This window comes from Pleurodeles waltl, chromosome 1_2, assembly GCF_031143425.1.
Source record: "Pleurodeles waltl isolate 20211129_DDA chromosome 1_2, aPleWal1.hap1.20221129, whole genome shotgun sequence".
NCBI classification, from domain to species: domain Eukaryota; kingdom Metazoa; phylum Chordata; class Amphibia; order Caudata; family Salamandridae; genus Pleurodeles; species Pleurodeles waltl.
Window position 1 is genome coordinate 307,434,738 of NC_090437.1, and position 23,982 is coordinate 307,458,719.

Below are 23,982 nucleotides of genomic sequence, written 5' to 3' on the forward strand. Positions count from 1 at the left end.
CATTTTTTTTTTTTACTAAATAATTTCTAACTAAGCCTTTTTGGAATCAAAAGTTCAATTAAAATGATTTTCAAGCTAAGTCTTTCATACAAAATGGCTTATGCTGCTGCTTATATGAATCACTGTAGCCCTTTGCCATTTAGTAACTAACATCTCAATGTTGACCTCCTAAAGCTTTAAACATTCCATTGTGTCACACCTGAACCCTCCAAAAGAGGATGAAGTACAGAACACGTGGCCCACCAAGGTCTACAGTCACTCAGAGGGCTGCATCTCATTCCCAATTTCTAGATTATTTGAAAGCATGGCAATCACAATACACCAAAAGCTAAGAGTGACCTAGCTGATAACCATGTGCTGTGCATACAACGCACTGAGATCCAGACCTTTCGAAATTCACTTCTTCATTTAGCGCTCTGCAACATTCAAAAAGCCTAATTGTAGCCCAAAACAATTGATGACTGTCCCCAAAGACAATTTAATGATGATCATGTGACCTCCCTCTCGTGCCACATGAGACCCCAGTTAATCAGAAGGTTGTATCTCCTTTCCGTCTTCATCTTGTGGTCACTTATGATTCCTTGCTGGAGCCTCTAAATTTAAGAGAAGATAAGGACATCTCATGTGCGAAACTACCAGTGCCAGAACCCTTCCCTCCCCCACCTCAGGTAACTATCACTGTGTATCGGATACCACCACTCAATCCCCACCCTCAAACATGCAGCCAAAAACGCTGCATATTGCATCATTGCCTACAGCGAGCACAATGCCTACCTCATTTTCTGCCATATGATAAGATGAAGCAATATTAAACCATTCCCAATTTTAATGTTGCATGTATGGCTGGGAACGAAATTGAAATGTGAAAATTGATAAAGGGGACAGAGGACCTGGACTCTTCATGCCTTACATATGGGATACCATGGGGCAAGCTGAAGGCCAGATTTAAGAGAAAATTACGATGTGCGTCGCTGCTCCAAATTTGGCAGCATCATGCACCATAATTTTCAAAACACAGAGATGTGCCTATTTACTAGAATACAGCGCATCCCTGTGTTTCCCCCTGCGCCGGCGCTAAATATGCTGCACCAACGCAACAACCTTTGCACCATGGTACAAGGATGGCTGCGTTGAGGGGGAGATTGTTTTTGTGCAGGAAAGTGTTCCTGCACAAAAACAATCTTAAATGGTGATTTGCTCTCTCTATGTATGCTGCATTCTGCAGCACACATAGAAAGAGTAAAAAATGAGGAGAAATGAAAGCATTTCTCCTCGTTCCACCATGATAATGCCCCCCCTTGGGGTGGCGTTAGATTTTGGTGCTGCCTCAGGTTTACAAAAACTCGCAAATCAGGGGCAGCGTCAAAATGCAATGGGTGTTGCTGCGGCACGCCCGCAGCAACACCCATTGCACACCCCTTTTACGCAAATTGCTGCATGTGAAGGGGCCGTATTTACAAGGTGGAGTTAAGCCACCTTGTAAATACGGTGCAGTGCATAGCGCCACCGGAGCGTCACTAAAAGTGATGCTCTGGTGGCGCTGGGGGCTCTTAAATATGGCCCATAATGCGCGACCAAAAAAACAACTTCGATGTGAAAAGAAAAAAAAATCTGTAACTTGAAAAAATTAGGTGCCACATAGGTTGCCCATACTCCTCAACCTGTTGTAAGGGAATGGGCAAACAATTTCTCCCATTTGCTTGGGGTCATGCCACCATGGATAAGATGGAACACCGATTTTGAAGTGTGTGGTTACTAGAATGGGTTTCAAAGACTTTTGCAGCCCATTCTTTGATAGCAAACTGTCCCAGAAGCACTAAAAATACATCTGTGCACCTTTTCGCACATGAGACTCATTGTGTATCCCTTTTGAAACTTAGGTTTTCAAGTATGCAATGCTGCCAAACTAAATGTAACCAAATTTAGATGGCAACTCGTGTTTATATTGATTCAAGATATTATTGAGAATTTGTCAATTTTGTTCAACAAATCAAAAGTGCCATAGTTGTGTGTGCATGTCCCGGGCAGAGATATTTTGACAGCCGGAAGAGTACAAACAATGATCAGGAGCTCAAAACCATTTCAGTTTTCTAAAGTCTGTCTCTACTTTTTTCTGAAGACTGCTCCCACTCTAAAGCTAGCTTTGACTAACTTAAAACAGGCACCATATGCAATGTTCACAAACATAAGGAGTGCCCCCTACAAAGGAGGTGGAATCCCCCTAACAGGTGGGGCACCGCAGCAAGACTGGTCATATTTTAAACTACTCAGACATAAACCCACAAATCCATGACTGATTCTGCAAGGACACAATACAAGATGCCATTATTGTGTTAGAGATACACGAAAGGAGTCATGATTGACCACCCCAAGCATCAACTGACTGGGATGAAACCCTGATGGTCCCTCAGTAAGGTATCCTTTAAAAGGCAAACTTGCTTGCCCCCTCAAGACAGAGGGACCTTGGACCAGCATGACAGCTGACCCCCAAACAACCAAACCAGAGCAACCCAATACATGGAATCCCCTCTGGCACCCACTGTGAGATAGTCCTTGCCAACAGGGCCATATCTCGGTCCTCTGGCGCAGCCCACCATCCCCCAGTATACCCAAGGACTTGTAATGGAGTACCCTGGCCGACTATGGACAATCGCTGTAGCAGACTTCCCCAGCCTTCCAGTAAAGACTGTAGTGCCCCCTGACCAGGTTCAGCTAAAGGCTTAAAAACTGATTCCGTCCTGAAATTTCCTGCACTTATATTCTTGATGCCAAGGTTGTCTACCTGTTTTGTGGCCAAACATGACTCCTCCTCCATCACAGGCCTGGGTGGTTTCTCAGCCGTCCAAGCCTCCCCCAGATTCCATTACTATATATTGTGAGCAATGTCAAGCATATAATTGCCACCACATTTTTACAGACCACTTTTTGCCCCATTTGTGTGAAGAACAACTCAGTTGGAGGCACCCCAAGGCACTGTCTTTGACGTCCCGCGTTTTAGCAACTGTTTCTTGTTCAAGATGGCTGACTAATTCAATTTATGCAATTTAGAAGACCAGTCCCACCTCCAGACTATCTCTCAGGATGACATGTGACCTCACAATGGCCAAGCCAGGACACCTTTTAGCCAATCGTAACATTCCCTCCTGACAACATTGCCAATCGTTGCCACCAATAAGGGGATGATGACTAGAGGCAGGTGTACCCCTTGCCTGCGACCTAATTGACGAACTGGAGTAGATCACCCAAGAAGTGACTGCCTCTTGCTGCCTTGGCAGAACCAAAGACTTGCTTTTTGTTGCCTGCCTGATAAACTGGTTCTGAGCATGTTGACCTTGCACTCCCAATGAACAAAAGACCGAGGCTGCAAGCACTGGCGTAAGCTGATAGAAAATGGAAGATGGAAAAGCTGATAGAGACAGAATACATGTAATTATCAATGTGCATGAATTTGTATCTCCTCCATGTTGAGGCGCACATAGTGCCACTTCAAACCTCTGTTTTTACCCCTACTGACCCTCTTTACTGACTATCTGGGTTGTTGCTGTCCCATATTAAGGAAGGGTGGAAAGTTATTTGGTGAGCAGCACGCCTGTGGTGTTGACTAATATGGTGAGGGGATGCCGCCTGACATATCTGCAGGGTTGTTGCATTGCCGACACTTGTGGCACCCACCATTCATAATAGTTCTCCCGCTGTCCCCACAAATTAATAGAAGGATAGCAGTATCATTTTTAATTCCTTCACACAATATAGCCCGTTTCAAGCTTTCCTATTTGTACTTTTTAATGCATGCATATTTTAATAATCCACTGATATTGCTTGATTTTAAACAGTTGTGGACCCTACTGATCCCTTCCAGTTAAGAACCGCTGCATCCTGTGCTAAACAGTGTCCTGGCCTCAGGAAAGGGGAGGTCTGAGCAGGTTGCTGGCAGTGAGTAGCTGAATCCCAGCAGTAGGGTCAGTTCAGGAAGTAGCTTTGGGACATGTTCTAAAGAACTTATGGGGAAAGCTCTGAATCACGTCCCAGGAGGGACACTCCTTTCTATGCTTTTTGAACTAAGAAATCAGAGTGCCATGGACATTTTTAAGAAACATGGCAGTACTGAGCAGAAATACATGAATCCATCCACTCACACTAATGAGAAAACAGGCTCTATCACCATAATAACATTCCAGACAATCTATATTATGCATCACTAATGAGACCCCCTAAGCCCTAAACTAAATTAATACCCTATGTCAATGTATCTGATGTAAAACCGCTTATTTGAAAACGTAGCTAGTAATGAAAAAAATGGATGCAGCAAACATAGAGAGCAAAAAACAAAGAGAAATGAAAGCATTTCTCCTTGTTGCGCCATGCTAATGCTAAACCTGGGGTGGCAATGGTTTTTGGCGTTCAACAAATACACAATTTCTTGTAAATCTGGGTCGGAATCAAAGTGTAATGAGTGTTGCAGTGAAATGCCCACAGCAACACCCATTGCACTCCCCTTCCATGCAAAGTGCTGCTTGTAAGGGGCCATATTTATAAGGTGGTGTTAAGCCACAAAAAGTGGCTTAACTCTGCCTTGTAAATACGGTGCAGTGCACAGCACCACTGGAGCATCACAAAAAGTGACACTCTGGCGGTGGTAGGGGTTTGTAAATATGCCCCTTAGTATGCCAGCAGCGGTCACTTTTTCAAATTGTAATCCCAGATTGGTAGCTTAATCCTCTCCTAAAAATAGGTGAGACATTCTTCCATAGTACCATACGGGGGTAGCTACCATTGGTGCAGCAGGTACTAAGGCCTAACGAACCCAATCTACACAGCCACCCAACAGAGTATGGGGGCTTTCCTTTACAGATACAAAAAACCCAGGACATCCTTAGTACGCTACTGGGCCCTATGTTCCCAACAGTCCTCGGTGAGGCAGAGTTCTACAAAACACGCTGTCACCGCGTGCTGTTGCCTTCAATGTGATGTTGTAATGAACAACTTCCACCAAGTAACAGGTGCCTGTCTCTAAGCAAGGCTCAGGGCCCATGTCTTTTGTAACACAAATTTGCTTATTAAAGCGGTACAGTTTTTGTGGAAGGGTCCTTTGAAAATTTGGTGAGTGTAAGGGTAACTCCCCTGCATCAAGTACACTACTGTATAACTAACTTACGGGGTTATTTGAATCAGACACTCCACCACATCCCAGGTCAGGTGTGCTTTCTGATCCCAGTCACACTCTCCTGGAACAAGTAAATGAGTTCAACAGGAATGGGTGCTGTGTTTCACCACATCACTGAGTCCTGCTTGCACTATATGAACAACTACTATACATGGCTAGGCACACCTGGATGATATCTAGCCTTGTGCAGCAGCACAGTAACCCAGAAACTGGCCCCATTTATTTTCCATAGCCTTGTGACTATGTGGTTGCATCCCTTAACAACTGTGATAGCATGAACAGTGCCTCAAGTTTTGTGATATATGCTGCATGCTGAAAGGCCATCGTGTGATTACTTTCCAGGGAATTAGCAAACAAAGTCTTAGTCTCTGCCTTCTTGCACGGAGAAGAGGTCCCTTTGCTCCATGTGGTGGAGTGTCTGACACCCAAACGGTTTCCAAGAGGTACCCCTCCCCCCTCCACATAGCCACAATAATGGACCCAGGAATACTAACATCCCATGAAACAAGCTTGCCACTCCTTTTGGCTATTGCTCATGAAGACAGCACATCCGCTCATGGAACCAACCGAATTAAAGTACAAGACCACTTTTTGCCATAACACAAAAATGGCTTCCCAGAGGGGCCACAATTCCATTCCATGAGTAACATGGCATTCACGGTCCACCAGAGATGGGCCCCAACGTAATTCCATAATGTGGCACAATGTTAAGATGTGCATGGACACCTTGAAAGGTATGGGGCCCTTAGAAGCAATTATATTCCAAGCTTCGGGATGAGAAACTACCGCCGACCCACCAGGATATCTAGAAATAGGCTGCAGCTTTAACACTTCTTTCTCCTATAAAGGTGACTCCGCGCCCCACCGGAAATCAGGCGGTGGGACTAGTCACCCAGCCTGCCCCTCTCACTAACACCATGCCAGTTCTAGAGATTGATGAAACAGCGAGAATCTGCCACCAGAGATCAAAAATAAAAGAAGCTCATGTAACTAATGAACATTATTAAACTTATCTGGACCAAGCACACACAACACCTGCAGGTATTGTAGCGTATATGTACCACTGTTGCCTATGTCCTGTTAGGCCTACTCAAATATGACATGGTCGGGACAAAATGATAGAGCAGCTGTAAATATAGCAAAATGTCAGCAACTTACCAGCTCCTATCTCTCATTGCACGGAGTTAGCTTTTACCCTTACTATCCAGCTATTAACTTGTTGGTGCCGGCCCTAAAGCTGCAAGGTGAAAAACCATACGTTCTTGTAACCACCATGCATATGACTGATTAAACCTTACATGGAGATTAAAAATAACTCATGACTAAAATGACTCACTCCGAAACCAACAAAATCACATGCTTCAAAAGCAGCACTTGTAACTCAGGGCCTTTGAACAGGACATCAACTCACTGCGCAACCACAGGCTGTCCTTCCAATGAGATTCACAGAGCTCACCAACCCTGCAAGCCCCCTAAAAACATTTTTTTGTCTTTTTTTTACCCAAACCTTGATCAGGCAATATCAAGAGAGCGGCCTCTTTCAATCAGCATGTCTAGCGGGTCGATTCGCCTGCCAACGTGTGCTTTCCCCTCTGTGCCGCCTTTCTGAAAAACAGAATAAAGAATGTGAATTTCACCCATGCCCACCCCTGTCCTTCATGTACGCCATCAGCAAAAGGGAGATACTTATGATGCCCAACTCGCTCTATGTCCAATCTAAATGAACATAAGGAGGATCTAGCAGAATTGATAAGCTTGAGGCCAATGGGTAATACTGTTTTGGGTGGGAGGGCACAATAACTAGACAATTCAGAGTTAAAGGCTGCTTCATTGGACAGGTATGCAGACTCCTCTCATATTACAAACATCATTGAAAAAACCCCTGTCCTCACTAATACAACAAAGTTGCTAACACCCCCACCCTTTAAATCCCCCCCAACCACAACAATACCCAAAAGTCAACCCAACACTCATTCCTCATAATCACCTTCCTTCCTACTCTGGCCACCAAAAGTCCAACCCAACCATCTATCCCCTGGTTTCCTGAGCCCCCACCTACCCCGTCAGGCCCCCAAACCTTTCGGTTCTGTCTTGAGTTCTCCTTTTCTGCAACCTGCCCAAAGCGACAACTAGGCCAGCCCCTCTCCACAAGCAAGCAAAGCCTTTATACATGTTAGATCAGGAAGGGAGGGGGACCCAAAATCTAGTTCTCCAACCTTAGAACCACTTGCCTTCATAAAGAGGGTGACATCCAGACAACAGTGACCAGTCACTTTTGCCCCACCACGGACCTACTCTACCCACACGCCCGAATAATCCCGGGGGAAGATATCCGTGGGATGCACTCCCGGGACCGCATCGGGCGGAAAGGCACAATAATCGGACAATTTAGAGTGAAAGACAGCTTTATTGGACAGGTTTGCAGACTTATCTCACGTTACAGAGATCATTGCACAAACGTCAGCCTCACTAATAGAACAAAATTGCTAACACCCCCACCCTTAACCTTTTCCCCCAACCAAAACAATACCCCAAAGTCAAGTCAACACTCATTCCTCATAATCACCTTCCTTCCTACTCTGCCCACCAGAAGTCCACCCCAACCATCTAACCCCTGCATTGCCTGAGCCCCCGCCTACCCTGCTAGGACGCCAAACCTTTTGGTGCTGTCTTAATTTCTCCTTTTCTGCCACCAAGAAAAAAAAACCTGTCCACATGTGATTTTCTTGTCCCCCCCTTTTTTGTATGTCAAACCTTCTCCATGTCCCAACTTATCTTTGCACAACTCGCGTAGACTGTTCTCAACAGTCACCCTCCCAAAATGTGTCAGATTAGTGTTCTGACTTTCACCAAACAGTCCTCATTGCTGCAAATTATTCAAAATTAATTCAGTTACGACAGGTATTATTGTGATGGGGCAGTCACCAAACAGCCCTAGTACCATCCTGACCTCTGCAGCCAGCTAGGCAATTTATCTTTCATCTCAAGGATATTAAGATCATTACCTATAAATGAGAGATGAACGCTGTCTTGTCTGAAAAAATCAAAGTCTTTTCTAATGTCTGTGTTCTAACAACCCTAGACCCCTGGCACTGCAAAATCTGTGCATATCTCTGTTCACCTTTCCTCTGGCTTTTTCTACCACTGCAAACTTAACAGCCCCTCTCCACACTCTCCTTGGGACAAAGGCTGTTCAAATTATATGTGTCCCTGCCCATGATCTGCTTATAGTGCTAAATCGCTTTTCATGGTTTTTAGCAATCCCAACCCAGATTCTCTGACAAAATCATTTTCCCTTAAATGCAAAATCAAATCATCAGGGCAAGGCCTATTATGAAATGAATCAGATTGGATAAACATGGCAGCAGTTTTCCCCACTTCATTCCCCCACCAACCCCACCAATGCAATTGTACATCTTCAAAATGGAAGCCCAAAGTCTTCCCCTGTGATTTTTTCTCAGCGTGTTTCACCGCTCATTTCACAAATGAGTGCCCTTTGATCCAAACAGCAAAGGTCGCCTAAACCGGTCCCGCTACAAAACCTAAAAGGAGAAAAGGAATTAGCACCCACTTCAGAAACTGTCTTCCTGTTTGACTTAGCGAAAACACCAATTAGAAGCCCATCTACCCAGTGTGCATAATTCTTGCCCCTAAAAGACCAACCGTGCAGCTTCTGGTGCAGCACCAATATGGAATGAATGTGTACAAAATTCCCATGAAGTTTCCCCCAATGATTTTTCTTATAACTGCTAACACCTGCCCCGCTGTCAGCCTAGATCCACCCTGATGCGTGAAAACAAATAATCCTTGGGCCCCCCTACTTGCTTGAATTGGTGTCAAGCAACCACTGGGCATACCAAACCCCAATTCTTGTAGAACAAAATATTGCTACCCTTACCTGTCTGATCTGTCTTGGAATGGTTTAAAGTGATCCTGATAGCCTTACCTTTTGCGTTGACATGCTCTACTGCAAAACCTCCATCTCTTTTTCTCCCCAGCAACTCTGGAATTCTGAAAGCCCCAAAAAATAACCAGATCATACAGAGCCTGAATAATGCATACCCATAATCCAAAAAGCAGACTTGTTGCAAGCCTTGAGTGAGCTTAAGTAACCTACCCATGGTAATCGGTTGACTCACCATAGTCCTTGTTTTAAATTTTCTCGCCCAACCTGATAGAATTCTTTTTCCCAGCTCACCTGCCGATGGTTCATAGCCCCAAAACATGTTGCAATAAAAACGAATACCTGCTAGCTTCCACGCTATAGTGGTGGCTGACACTTTCTTCTCTATATTATGCATGATAAATCTCACTATGTCATTAATCCTACCCTATGCCGAATTCTCTGAGTAAGACCTACAAATAGCTCCACTGCTCAAAATCTCAGCCCACGCTGTCTTGTAGGCCTCCATGGTACTTGAATCAATAGATTTTTCCACTAGGTCCTGTATCCTCATTGTGCCATGTCCCAAACCTCTTTAGGTACCATTGTCTTCTGCAGATCCCCTCCAGGCGGCAAACCATGGAATGTCTGCCACTGTGAACGAGACAAATCATTTGCAATATTATTATTCTAGCCTGACATATGGTAAGCACAAAAAACAATGTTATGCATTAAGCATACCAACATAAAGCACTGCAAAAGTTTGAGTAGTTTCTTATCCTTTACCTTTTAGCCATTTGCTAGGTCAACCAATGTTCTGTTGCCTATATAGAACAGCACAGTTTTGTTTTCCAATCTTTCTCCCCATACTGCTAAAGCAACCTCTAAAGGAAACATTTTGAAAGGCAATGCTCCTACCTTCTTCCTTCCATTGTAGCAGCCACTGTTCTGCACACCAGCTTCCGCCCCAAAAGATCCCAAAGCCGTCAGAACCTGCAGCTTCTGAAACAATCTGAATTTACCATTGGAAATTCTCTTCAATTGCTCAAATTGACATGCCATCAAAATCTTGCAAAAACATAAGCTACACTTCAAAGCCAGCCTTTAGTGCTGCAGAAATGTGCACCCTGTGGTGAGGCAAGGATTTGCCTGTCTTAGCAAAAGCTAGTCTGCAACAGAAAGCTCTCCCAGCTCTAACCACTCTGTAATACGGCTCAACAATTGCTGCAACTGCCTCAATGGCATCTTTTTTTATCTTAAAGCCCCCTGTAACAACTTGGCTAATTCTTCCACCTTATTATCCAGCAAGCTTGCTTCCATCTTAACTGTATCCAGCTGAAAACCCAAGAAAACTAGCTGTGTACTGGGGCCTTCTGTTTTCTCAGGGGCCAGTGGGACCTCGAAATCTTTTGCCATTGCCTGAGATTCACCCAATGCAACCTCACAAATTCCAGAATTGCCTTTTCCAACAAACAGGCAATCATCTAAGTAATGAATAACACTGTCGTGCCCTGCCTTTGCTGAAAAACACAATTGTAGGAAATAACTAAACAACTCAGAATGTCTGCAAGAAACCGTGCAACCCATTGGTAGAACTTTGGCAACAAAAAACTGTAGCTGCCAATAAATTCCCAACAGTGGAAAATCAGCAGGGTGAACTGGCAACAGGCAAAATGCAGACTTGATGTCACACTTAGCTAATTCAGCTCCGACACCAGACTTCCTAATCAAGTCCATAGCTGTGTCCAAAGACGCAAACTGAACGGCTGAATCTTCCTTCTCTTTTAAATCAGTAACAGACGCCTCTTCTGGCCAAGACAAATGATGGATTAACCTGAACTCACCTACTGCTCTTAGGTACCACTCCCAGCTGTGAAACCATAAGATTCGGCAAGGGCCAAGAACGGAAGGGGTCTGCCAGCCTCTCTTCAGAAACTTAGTTTTCTAGTTTGCTTGCACGACCATTGGATGTTGCCTAGCTGAGAGTCTGCAAAGCGTCTGCAACTGGGACCTTGATAGCCTAAATGAATTACCCAACAGCAAACCCCACTTGAGCATAGCTGCTGCCCCATGGAATGCCAGCCAGTATATCAAAACTTCTACATTAGCTGGACTAAAAGTCCTTGTTTCCAGATCCCATGAAGCCCCTCCTACCCCTACTTTGGCCTGCTGATCCTCCTTGTGATTGTTCCCCATAACACTGCAGCACTGCATGCTTCCCCCCACACTTAGAACACTTGTGTTTGCATTTACTCATGCCCATGTTGCAAATGCCTCTACTGATGTTCCAGCAAGCCCCCAAGACACTGACCTGCCCTTTGTTTCAAGTGCCAACCCCTCCCAGGGTGGGTTTTCCTTGAAAAGGTTGGTAAGGGACCTCACTTGCAGTATGAATAGTAGGCAGTGGTCTTTGTGGATACATCCAATGAACCCACATTCATTATCCACCTCTCCCCACGGTTTGTCTGGCTTCAAAACTATCCTTGCCCTAAACTCTGCATTGTAACGAAGCCATGCATAGACCCTAGACCCAGCATGAGCCTTTCTAATGGTGTCCATGTATTTAGAAATGGCTACAAACTGGTCAGGAAACTTTTCACAGTAAATACTGGCGAAAATGAAAAACACTGATGTCCATGTTTCAATGTTGGTAGGAACCCTGGGGCATCTTGCTAATTCCCACACTTCTTCCCTGGAACCTTCCTGTGCTTGTAATTCCCTATGTATCAATTTGTAAACATCGATAAACTCACCTTTCCGTATTTTCTCTTTCATTGCACTCGAAAGATGAGCCCCTAGTGGCATGGAAACCTCCATGTATGAAAGCCTCCTAAAAACTGATGCCTTATCCCCTTTTGATTCTGCCGATTTCTTTTTAATCTTTTGGAGACTCTTTTTCTTGTGCAGTCCTTCCATTGTTCCCCCTTTCTGAACCATTCTCCCCCAAACCCAGATCTGCTTTCTGGATGGTTCCTTTGTCCCCTGTTTTTTGGCTCCCTCCTCTTTGCCCCCCTTCATCATCATCTGTACCTACCCCTTTGTCCACTCCTGATGGCCCCACTCCAAGGTCTACTTTTGAGGTTTGTAATTTGTGCCCAAAGCCCCAGCCCTTCCACCACTGTTTCTCATCTGTTTGTAATCTTTGCCTTGTTCTAGCTTCCTCCATCCGCTCTCGTCCTCCTCACCCCACTGTCGGTGTTTTTCCCCCAGTTGTTGTTTTCTTCTTGATGTCTGCCTCAAGAGAAATACTAGAGCAAGAAATATTAGTTTTTCCCTCCCCCCGCTCTCCCCACCGGTTCTTTTATTGCGTCCCTCCAATGTGGAATTTCCCATTCTTCCAATTATTCCTCTTCCTCCTCTTCATAGTCTAATTCGCATTCCATATCTTGCACATCTGACGCACTCCCTCCAGGCCTTTCACCATCCCCAACACCCCCATCATACACCCTTCAATCAGTATCACTCCCACCCGTTGGTGTCTTGTGTGCAGCTCCTTCCCTTGCTGTCAGGATGGTCGTCGCTGATCCCTCCCTCTCTTCATACTGGGTTCCAGAGGCCGTTCCCAGCCTCTCTGGCTGTCTGTCGTCAGAGCTCTTTGATCTCTGTAGCATTGTCTCCTCATTCTCCCGGAGGTCTCTCCAACCTGTGGGATGGGTGGTCCTGAGGCCTACTTGATTAGCTAAAGGACGCTCAGTTTTATCCTGCCCTGACCCATCCTCTACCCAAACCCATCTACCTTGTGATGAGAAACTTTTACCCTGAAGACACAACTGCTTATTTTGTCCTAATCTGTCCCTTTCAACCAAACTTTGTTTGCCTACTTCTTGTTTTTCCCTTTGGAGATACTAAAATCAATTGGCCTGTCTTGTTGTAAATAAACTGCAGATACTAGTCCTTCTTGTAAATAAACTGTTGATGCCAGTTGCTCATGCACTGGTCCATGTTTTGCCCATTCATCATAACTTTGTTAACACAGGCCCTGCCACGCTCACCCGCAACCTCTGGCTTGACCTAGGTAAGTGCCTTTGTAATATCACTTAAGGGTACTGTTACTGCTTCTTGGAGCCTTTCCTCCGCAGCTACCCTCACCTTAATCTTATGCTGCGGCGGTGAACACACCAATACAGCAGCCACAAACCCGCTCACCGCAGAAAATTTTCGGCACGTAACATCAACTCATGCTTGGGACAATACCTCAGGTTGCAGCAAATCTTTCCTCCCTGTCTCATAAAGCACCCATAATACTTCCCTCACGACTTGATTTTTATCCACCATTACATGACATCCCTTATAGTTGCTTATAAGTGCTAAAGGTTTTATATTCAAGTTAAAAAACGCAGGTCTACGCTAGTACCCAAATTCTATGTCTCCTGCCTCAGGACTGCTTGCCTTCAGAAAGAGGGTGACACCCAGGTGACAATGATCTGTCACTTTTGCCCCGCCCACGGACGTACTCTAACAAATGGCCACCCACAAATCCCCTGGCTTGTTCCATCTGCCTGAATAACCCCGGGTAAAGACATCTGTGGGATGCACCCCCAGAACCTCATTGTGTGCTTTGGAATGTTAATGAACGATAACCCACTGCCTTCGGACCACTCTAGCATAAAACACTGTGTTGGCTCCAAGGAAGCTGACCCCCCACAATCTCTCCCTCACCCTTTGTTATTCCCTGAAGGCAGCACCACTGTACTAAGAGTTCACTGCCAGGACCTGCCGCATCTTCAGAATCTACCACACCTGTCCTAAACCCCCGACTGCAGTGACCACCTGGACCTCCGAGTATAACCCGGAAAAAGGTTCTCCAATGTCTCCACTGTTGCCACCGCCAGGGCTACTGAGAGATGCCCTCCTAGCAGGCCGATGAGAAATGAAACAGGTGGCCAGGCCCACCCAGACAGTCAGCAGCAGTAATCCCCAGAAAAAAGAAGAAATCCGGTCCACAAGGAAAAGAAGAAATCTGGTCCAAAAGGGCGTGGGGCATATCGGCAGTCATCAGAGGCTGCCAGCAGTGAAAAGGGGTAGTCATGTAGTCTTGTCCATTATTTAACTAGTGTCTTTGATCGGCAGGCTCGCCCAGGCGACCCTGCCGATCCCCTAGCAAACAATGGCTGCTGACCCTGGGCGACCGCCCAAATTCATATCCAGAGCCAAAGTTGGCCACTGCCCCTGACCCGTCCGATCCAGCCGCACCTGTCTCCAGGGCCTGCGAGCTCTCGCCTTGGCCTCTTGTCCAGATGATAGGGATACTTGGTAGCGGTCTGCAGGTCAGGGTGGAGCATCCCTCCTCTCCAAAGGTAAACTCTGGACATAGCGTGACACGTAGGTCGGCTAGAAGGGTAGCCTAGATTGTGTCAAGATTAAGAGCCACCCCACACCCAATCTGAGCATATCATGTACTTCATTTTGCATAAGTGTATATGTATTCATACTGCAAATGTTGAACTGTTGTTGGATTTTGTTAAAATGACAATAAAGACAATTTAGAAAATACAATTTTAAGAAAAGTGCTTGCAGTGCATGCTACACCGATGCCTAACTGGTACAAGAGCAGTTAGGACCATAGCCTTGCTTTTCATATATTGTATAGGCTGGGTGAAGTCCCAACGTTAGACCTCATGTCAAAATGGAAGAAGGAGCGGCAAGTAGGCCCCCAGGAGTGCCGTCTCTGTCATCTAGCAGAAGAAAGCTTGGTGCATGTGGTCTGCATTTGTCCAGCGTTGGTGGTTGAAAGGAGACTCTTGCTGAAAAAAGAATGAAACAGTTTAAGAATTAGATCCTGAAGACAAGCATTAATTGCAGCTTTTAACCCTCGAAACATAATATTGAACATTAGGCTGGTTCAATTTTTGGAAATTTTCTCTCTCAAAATCACAGCCTCTCAAAATAACCAAGTCATAGGAAGGGTGGAAACAATAACAAAATCCCTATAACCCACTCTGAATATACTAAAGAAGGGAAGGCTACGAGGTAGTTGATACGGGTTGCTTAGCAGGTTGGTAATAAAGTCTGGTACTAACAATTAGACTTAAGTAGGGGTAAACAAAATTAACAGAAGATCTCTTCCCACTTTGTCCAATTTTTAAAAATGTCTCATTGGTTTATTTCTATTCTCTTTTACATTTCTATGTGGAAGGAAATTTCATATATCATTTCATTTTAAACACAGGACCTTTTGAGCTGTATTTGCCTTACCTACACTAAGTTTGTTTTGTTGCCCTATTAATATTAATGTCATATAGCATTAACAAGTTCTTTTTAAAAAAAAAAATAATAATTACGTGGAAGGAAATTTTATATATGTTTTTTCATTAAGATCTGTAATTGCCTTATTGCACTAAAATTGCTTTGTTAAACTTTTATGTGGAAGGAAAAGTTTAATGGTTTTAATTAACTAAGAAACTTGTGTTATTCTCTCTAAGTATATTGTATAATGCCAGAAACAAATTGCCACTTTCACATCCTGTTTCTATGCCAGAATACTTGGAACAGCATGCATATGTTCTATATGTAAAGGGCGGCTGGATATGCCTGTCCCAAAGAGTGGTAGTGCCTATCTGCATCGAACTGCTGTCAACAAAGTCGATAGTGTGTTCACTAGGGATCACGAGTGCACTCATATAGCGTAAGTCAACCCTTGTTTATGTCAAAGTGTTTTACAAAAGTTTATCAAATTAAAGACAAGTTGGATACACCTAATATGAGTGCATCCTGGATCAGAATGAACATGCTAGTGACTTTGTTGGCATTTATCGCAGGTCACTAAGGCTGCACTGACTTTAACTGTGAGGAATTGAAAGTGAGGATTCATTAGTGACTGATATGCTCGTCATCGGACACATTTCACACGTTGAAGGAGAAAGCCTTTGACATCACTAGATGGTGGTGAAATGAGTGTGGCTGCATATTAAGTCCCTGCTGGGGAAGGCTCACGCAATGACGGGGAATGACTGCTGTGATAGGCTGTGCCACGCTTTTGGCATGTCACAGATCCCATATGTGCAGACTTGCCCAGCACCATCAAAAAAAATGCCTTCATCTTTGCATTGTGATATTTCGACAGCAGCTTGCTTTAAGTGAGGGAATCTGAGTTGTCGGTTCCTGTTGTTTAGTAAATTGCTATCACTTATTTAAAGTGTACACAAATCCCACTTGTCGCCACTGTTGCATAATTCATTTGCACCATATAAGCATTCGCGCTGCCTCCCAGCCACGGGAATAGAAAGCACACAGAAGTACAGTTATTTTCGTCAGAGCAGGCAGGCTGATGCGGGCAGCAGGCACACGCGCCAGGTACCACCCGAGCAAGCACCCTCCTAGCCAAGGCGACTGCTCACAGGGCCCTGGGAACAGGTGAGCGAGCCGGGCGCAGGCACGTGGCAAGGACACTGCACACACGCGCGCACACACACCCATGACAGGCAGGAGAGCAGGGGCGGGAAGCACCGCAGGCATGCATGTCAGGATGCCACGGGGACTGATTCCAGCCCTCCAACGGAACCTGGACGCACAGACGCATTTCTGAAGTGTTGCTTTTGTTTCCATATTTTGCAGGAGAAACGCAAGAGGCAGGCGGAGATCGAAGACAAGCGGCAGCTTCTCGAGGACCAGATACTGCAGCTGCAGCATTTGAAGGTAAGAGGCGTCCGGGCGGCATGGCAGGCTTCATGAAATATGCAGATGGCACCCCCTCCGCTGCCCCCTGTGTGGGGCCGCGACTGCCCGTGCGCATTAGCGGGAAAAGCATCACTCGGCTGGCGCTGCCTGCTCCTCACAGGCACTCCCCGGCATGGACTGCCTCTGTCCACAGCCAGCACAGCATTTCCCCGAGGGGCAGAGGCACGGTGTGTGGCGTTCAGTGGCACGTCTGCGTGTGTGCGCCCGGCAAGCATAGCACGTCACGTTTCAAGGACTGTCACAGAACTGACAGCTTAATGGCTGACGCCTGCAGTTTCCTGATCTAATGTTGTGCCTCTAGGTGCGAGGATTAATGTAAAATGGCAGCCGGGCTCATATTGTTGTCAGCATTGTTACTTCTGTCCTTGTAACTCCACATGGTTGTTTCTCAGCGCACACATGAGAGCAGGCCAGGGTTGCATGCATACTCTGTAGGGAAAACGCATAAGATGGAACAAGAACTGACTGCCTTGAAGTCTACAGTTTGCTGTGCACACCCCACTCTCATGTTCATGCCAAGGTGTAAGATGCCAGTGACAGACGGTCTTTGCTTTGCTGCTAGTGATTGAGTTTGGCATAATTGTGGTTTATTCTCTCACTGTGCAGGCGGGTGGGCTAGGAGTGACTGGTTCTGGGGGTCGTTCCCCCATCCAGATTCAGCGTTCATCCACGCATGTCCCGTGTTGGTTCACTCACCTAGCACGCTTGGGGCCTTGCCAAAGGAGAGGCTCTGTGACTTCACCCGTGAAGTTCAGACTGACGTCACAACCGGGAATACATTTCCGTGCTTTGTGCACACCGCGGTGTTCCTCGGGAGAGGCAGTGACATCATTTGTGTTCGTAATTTGAAGGTGCCTTCAAGGTGGAAGTTCAGCTGCAGATTGATGCCACAATCCGTGGTAACTGTTCATGCTTTGTGCACAGTGAAGTGTTTCTCATTGGTGTGCGTGAGCAATGCTTTACTATTTTGATAACTTAAGTCTCAGATGCCCAGGTGCAGCTTATAAGAGCTGGCAACAGGTTCAGTATGAGTACAGGCTACACATCTGGTTTGCCAGCTGTGGTGGGAGATGTTCTATTCTTTTGTGAGGAAGGGGGACGCTAAGACTTCTCTGTACATGGCCGAACTGCACACCAAAATCAGCCCTGACAAAAATGTTCAAACCCACCCCATTTCACAAGAGGCCACAAATAGGACGGGGCCCTGAGGGTGGTCGGGTCGTGGCAGACCAGTCTGCTGTAAAAGCGGCCGTCTAGCCTGCAGTCCAGTGGGAGAATGCCAGAGTGGCAGAATGGGCTCGAACCTAGGGGGACAAGCACTGTGGATCACTGCACACCCATCACATTGGTTGGGAAGAGGAACCATCAGTGGAGGCGAAACAGTGAAAAGAAGACAGGGCGAGGGGAGTAGGGTGAAGGTTAACCAGACCTCGTGCAGGGAAGATCACCGTTCAGCACCAGGAACCATGAGGACAAGGGGTGTAGGAAGGCAAAGCTGAAGCCAGCAGCATGTAAATCATGATGGCGGGGAGGCGGACAAGACACAGGAGTAGCCGTGTCCCGGAAGTGGCAGAACAAGCACCTAGGAAGGAGAGAGGAGTACACTAGACATGCTCAATGAGTGCTTGTAAGGACTGATGCAGAATGTTGGAGTTCTCATTCAGCCAATCAGAGAAGCGCAGCATAAGTTCTGAGCAATTCTGAAAACAGCTTACTAATTTATTTCCACTCATCGCCTCGGCTTAAATCTATTAATTTGTCTCAAATATTTTGATTTAGGGAAGAAACTGCGCATTTTTGCACGTTAGTATCTTGAAAAAGCTGTTGTAGAACAGTAGATGGCCTCGATATGTTAATCCTACTCGACACACGAAAAGTTAATCCTACTTTTACCCATCTTGTATTTGCATGCATAATGCATTAGTGTTACCCATGTTGGATGATAAGTGCACTCTAGCTTGACCTTTCACCTCGACGAGCACTTAAACAGCAGTCCAAGCAGAATATGGCATGCTTTGTGCACCGAGACTAGGGAGCTCACATAGATATCTCGTCTACACTATGCTGCTTTTAATGCTAAAGGATTCAATTGATGGTATATTTTAAAAGGGCGCTGTCAAGCTGAGCATGTCCCTGACCATCTGAATGGAAGTGTTTACATTACCTTAGGCAGGGTGGGAATGTCCCCGCCTATTTCTAGACTCTGCATATTGAAGTGGAAGCTACTGTTTAGTGATGTTTGGGAGACATGAGTGTTTTTTCCACAGAGTCTAGAATTTACGGACCATCAAAAGCGTTATAGATGTGGGGTCTTTTAAACATATTCTTAATGCAAGAACGAGTGTCGGTTCAAAAACGCATACAACTATCATTCTAATGAAACAGAAGCTTTGGAGTACAGACATAAGGCAAATAATAAATGTAGAAGTATTAATTGCGGGCCCATGTGTAAAATGTTGTAAAATTTAGGAAACAACCACCTTATACATATAGAAAACGACTATGGCCTTTAAGGGATTCTAAAATCACAAGAAGTAGGCATGGATATGCAGGCACATTATGGAATTCTATCACTACTCATACTGCCCTATACTTATTTCTGTCGGCTGTCCTCAAGCAGACAGTCTGCAGGAGTATGCATGGTGGACGCGTGCATTGTCGTGTGTAACTTTTATGACTTTCTTCGGCCTAGAATATTTTGAAATTTGAGGGTTGTTCCATATCTTTTCCTACCCTCAAAACCAACTTGTTCTTCCTTTTTCCAGAAATGAAATGTATATAGGTTTCCAGACTGGGCATCTGTGAACACCAACAAAGCCCTAAAGATGAGGATGCTGGAGTTTTCGAAACCCTGCACAAACCCCTGTTTGCGCAGGGTTCAGAATTCCAAGTTGCGCAGAAATTGCTGCACCTGATACTTACAGGGTGCGACAACGCCCGCATTCTTAGTTACATTTCAGTAGTTTAAACTTTCCGAAACTTAAAAAGGGGAAAGAGTATGGTATTTACCATGGCACTTGGATTATGGTGCAGCAAGTATCAAAATCCAGGTTGTTTCCAAAAACTCCAAAATATGTGCAATGTATTGCACCTTACAAAATTCTGAACCCCTGGGTATCAGATTTTATTGGGTGTGAAAAATAGCACCGTCCCTCCAGGAACTGGTAATAATGGCCTTTGTGTTTGTTCCCAGAAGGTTGCAAGGCCACCCTGATGTCCTTTGACCATGGAACTACGATGTTCCACTTCAAACCCCGCACCTATTGCAGGAGTTTTAAGTGGAATTTGTGATTGTGAAATCCAGGAAAACATGAATCAGGATTTAGAAATTCTGAGCACACAAATTAAACTCTTCGGACATTTAAGGGAGATTTGAGAAATGGTTTCCGAAGTTGCTACCGAAGCGTTTAACAGAAGATAGCAAGTGACTGCATAAAAGGCACACTTTGTACAGGGGTTACTTCAAGGCGCTGTAATGATATTCACTCACACATCAAGAAGAAAGCACGATGAATGTTAAAAGGCATAATTGTCAGATTCCTAATGGTTTTTAAACGAGGATCATTCTATAATTTAGGACCCAAGAAAACAATGGTGACCAGTTCTGGTCAAATGCCACAGTTTGAAAAGTGGATGTAAGAATTCGAAGAACGCCTGTGGGCTTGTTCACAAGACTAATTAAGTGACAGAAGAGGACAAACATTTCTGACACCTGCTAGTGAACTTAGAAAAAAGTGTGATTTTAGTGGGAGTCAGTAAACTGTGAATATCATCCCACATCTCACTTTTTTTTCCCCAAAACCCTTTATTTGTTTTAGAGTATGATATAAACACAATGCAAAAAAACAAACCATGAATAATGTCACTAAACACAGCAGCTTATACAGATATCTAAGCATTACGTAGTACATAGAGATTGTGTAAATGAACATACATGATGGAATGTGGTCTGGGACTCTCTCTCATTTCCTCTTGTTTTGAGACTCAAGGACCCCACCCCTTATCAAATTTGCCCTTGCAGCCTCTCCATTTGTAAACAAACCTTTTGGCCCTTTCACAAAAGCTTATACCCCGTGCCCATTCCTGGAGAGATGAGGTTCTGCCTGCTGCCAATAACTGGCAATTTCCTGTCAGGCTACTAGTAATCCCATGCAGACCAAAGTTCGTTGAGCCCTTGTCTTCAGCCAGCTCTCCACTATCCCTAATATGGCTCCCTTGGGATCCATGACCCTATGAAACCGTATGGCCTTACGTTATAGTAGCCCTTCTGGGGCATGACACCATACACACTCTGGATTGTGGGCCCTCCCCATTTTCCACAGTCTGTTAGCACTGTAGTAGACTCTTAAAAATAATTGCATTGGATCAGTCACAGGTTCGTGGGGATGGCCTGTGTCCATGTTGCCATCTGGGCCTCCTGCTACTCATCTCATCGACCTTTCATTCCCAGGCATCTTGCATGCCTATGAGGGGGTCAGTGGCATTGAGCAGAAGGGACCATAGTCTTGATATGCCCCTTCTGCCCAGTGACGCGATGACCAGTTTGGCCTCCAGGGGATTGTATTCTGGTACATCAGACAGATTATCGAGGTATGTGTCCAGAGCGGGGTGCAGCTGTAGGTGCCTGAAGAACTGGGATTTGTGGAGTTCAGTCTCTGTTGAGAGGTGTTCAAAGGCATGGATATGATCATGGTCCCATATGTCACCCAGACACAAGATGTCTTTAAGGTCCCAATAGAAGGAGCCTTCTAAGAGTGCAACTCGTTTTAACCATGCCCCTGCCCATAGGGGCGTTGTATGGTGAGTTTCTCAGATCATTTAATGTGGATGAGTTCTGTGCACCAGCCAAGGAAAGGAAACCTAGTGACCTGGGGAAGGGAGTGCATGAGAGAGCCTCTTTAATGATAAGTCCATAGTGCTAGGCTTTTCGAGGTTAGTCTGTTCCAGACGCCAAGAGGAGTCCTGTCGATCTCCAAATACCCAGTCTCATATCAGTTCCATTTGGAATGCCCATTAATAAAGTCCCAGGCCCCTCCCATGAGTTTCAGCATTGTGCACTTAGGAAATGGAGACCGTGGGTGTTTAGCCTGCCCAAATAAAGCAGGTCACCAGAGCCTAGCCGGATCTGGAAGAATGCAGGTGAGACAGCAAAAGGGTGTTTTGTACGCCATATCATTCTTAGCCTGAGCCCAAACACTGCAATCTAGGCCACGTGCAGTTAAGAGCAATGCTTAGCAGGAAAGTCCATGTAAGATGCACAGGCATAGGCTAGGTGCAATTAACAGCCTAGCTCACCTATGAAAATATGCCTTAACTGACCTTGTTGACATTTTTATTCAGTGTATCTTTATAAAGCATAGCACTTTGTCAAAGTGCATTCTCGTGCACATTAAGGCTCATATTCTGTGTGGACTGTTCACTCCAAAGTATAGGTAATTGGAGTTACCAGCCACATCGGAATTGTAAGTTGTAGTATTTCACTGGGATATCTCAACTACTGAAAGCAGCTGATACCACCATGTGAAACACCAAGGGTAAAAGTTGTGGGATTTGCATGGAAACACCGATTCGTTCATATTATTTCCCAAATTCTAATATCAGGAGTATTTACATATACCCTTCCTGGAGATTTTAATGCCTTCAATAAGGGCAACCTCAAGATGGGAGAATAATTCGTCAAATTTGCAGAACTTGAAAAGGAGCCCTAAGGATAACATATGATCTTTTAAGATCAAATATAAAGACACCAGCAATGCAGCAATTGAGTGTCTTTTAGGATCTACCCAGAAAACAAAAACGAGACAATAATTCATGACCCACAATTCCCACTGCTACCCAAAATGTGAAGTAAGTCATCTTTCATTTTTTAACACAATCACTCTTTAATTCGCTATCTATCTATTTTTACTAGTGAAAGATTGACCCAAGATTTTGTTTTCGTAACTGAGCTTTCTGCTTGACGACCACCTTACTTTAAAGACCTACATAACGAAGAACACACACAGAGTCTGACACCAGAACCACCTCAGACTGGTGAGGAATATACAATCACACCTCCTTCACACATTTCCAAACCACCATACATGCACTTTTCCTGACACACTTGGACCTAGGAAACAGACTACCAATTGTCCTGCCGAAATAATATAATTGCCAGAAAGGCTGCCATACATGGCACAATTTCACTTATCACAATCAATGCAAATTCAGACACTGTCTCTCAATCCTGGCCTCACTCCGTTAATAATATAAAGTGCGCATCTTCTTAGAAACCTGCTCTCAGGCTCACAACCTCTGGAAGAGCTTGCACAACACACAGTGATAACAATGAAAGGCTAGAGATTCAGTACTGTTCCTGACATAAACATTCTTTGATGGTTATTTTTTAATTTCTTCCAATTGCAATTCACGACGAAGCATGAGGCTACAAAAGCATGAATTAGAAAAACGAATAATACAGATTCTCATGTGGTTGACCCCAAGCAAAAACAATCAGCTCCAATGAAGCAAAATAACTATAGAAAAAACTTATGAAGTTTCACGGAATGATAATATTCTCCAAATGGCCAATTAGATGTTTTTACATTATCATTGCACAACCAAGTTACCTTTTCCAAATGTATTGTGTTTTTCATTTTACCATTCAACTTCCCTTCCACGAGGGAAAACAACTTTTCAGCTGATATCAATGCTTTGGCCAGTAACACTGTCATGAATAAAAAGACCCTGGCAGATCCTCCCATTGAGGGTAAGCTCTATCCTTCTCAAAGCACAGCTACTGTCATTGAGGCTCTCTCTCTGCGTGTAAGAATCCACTTGCACCCTTGGTCAACACCATTAAAAAGAGGTCTTGCTTATTTCAATGCCAAAACATGTTCCCAAGCAGTGATTCCACTCCTGCAACATGAACATTTCACACCTTCTACTCTTCCTATCATACTGTTAAAAACAGTGAAAACTTTACATAAACGTTTGTTCGCTTAATGTAAATGCTGAAAATCGTCTGATGAAGAGCTCTATTAAGCCAGCTCTGTTCATCACTATTCAGCCTGGATCCTAAGTCCTTTTACCTTTGTTTATGAACATTATACACCAACATAAGCTTTCCTTCTTTTGAGAGATTTAACCTTTGCAGTCATTTTTCATTGTCTTAGCTTTAAACCAATTCAAATGACGACCTTTCAAAATACATCAGCTGTAAAGATACATAGAAATACCCACTGCTAATTGCAGATTCTTATTGCAGTTCTGTTAAGGT

The 23,982-nt window shown here is 44.7% G+C and overlaps 1 protein-coding gene across 2 annotated transcripts in view; it reads left to right on the top strand.

The window, feature by feature from the left end:
- PALM2AKAP2 (PALM2 and AKAP2 fusion) overlaps nucleotides 1-23,982 on the top strand; it is a 735,219-nt gene that overhangs the window by 154,113 nt on the left and 557,124 nt on the right. For both annotated transcript variants that reach the window (XM_069238531.1, XM_069238540.1), the window contains exon 2: nucleotides 16,602-16,682. In XM_069238531.1, the coding sequence (XP_069094632.1) occupies nucleotides 16,602-16,682 (81 nt within the window). The remainder of the gene's footprint in view (nucleotides 1-16,601; nucleotides 16,683-23,982) is intronic.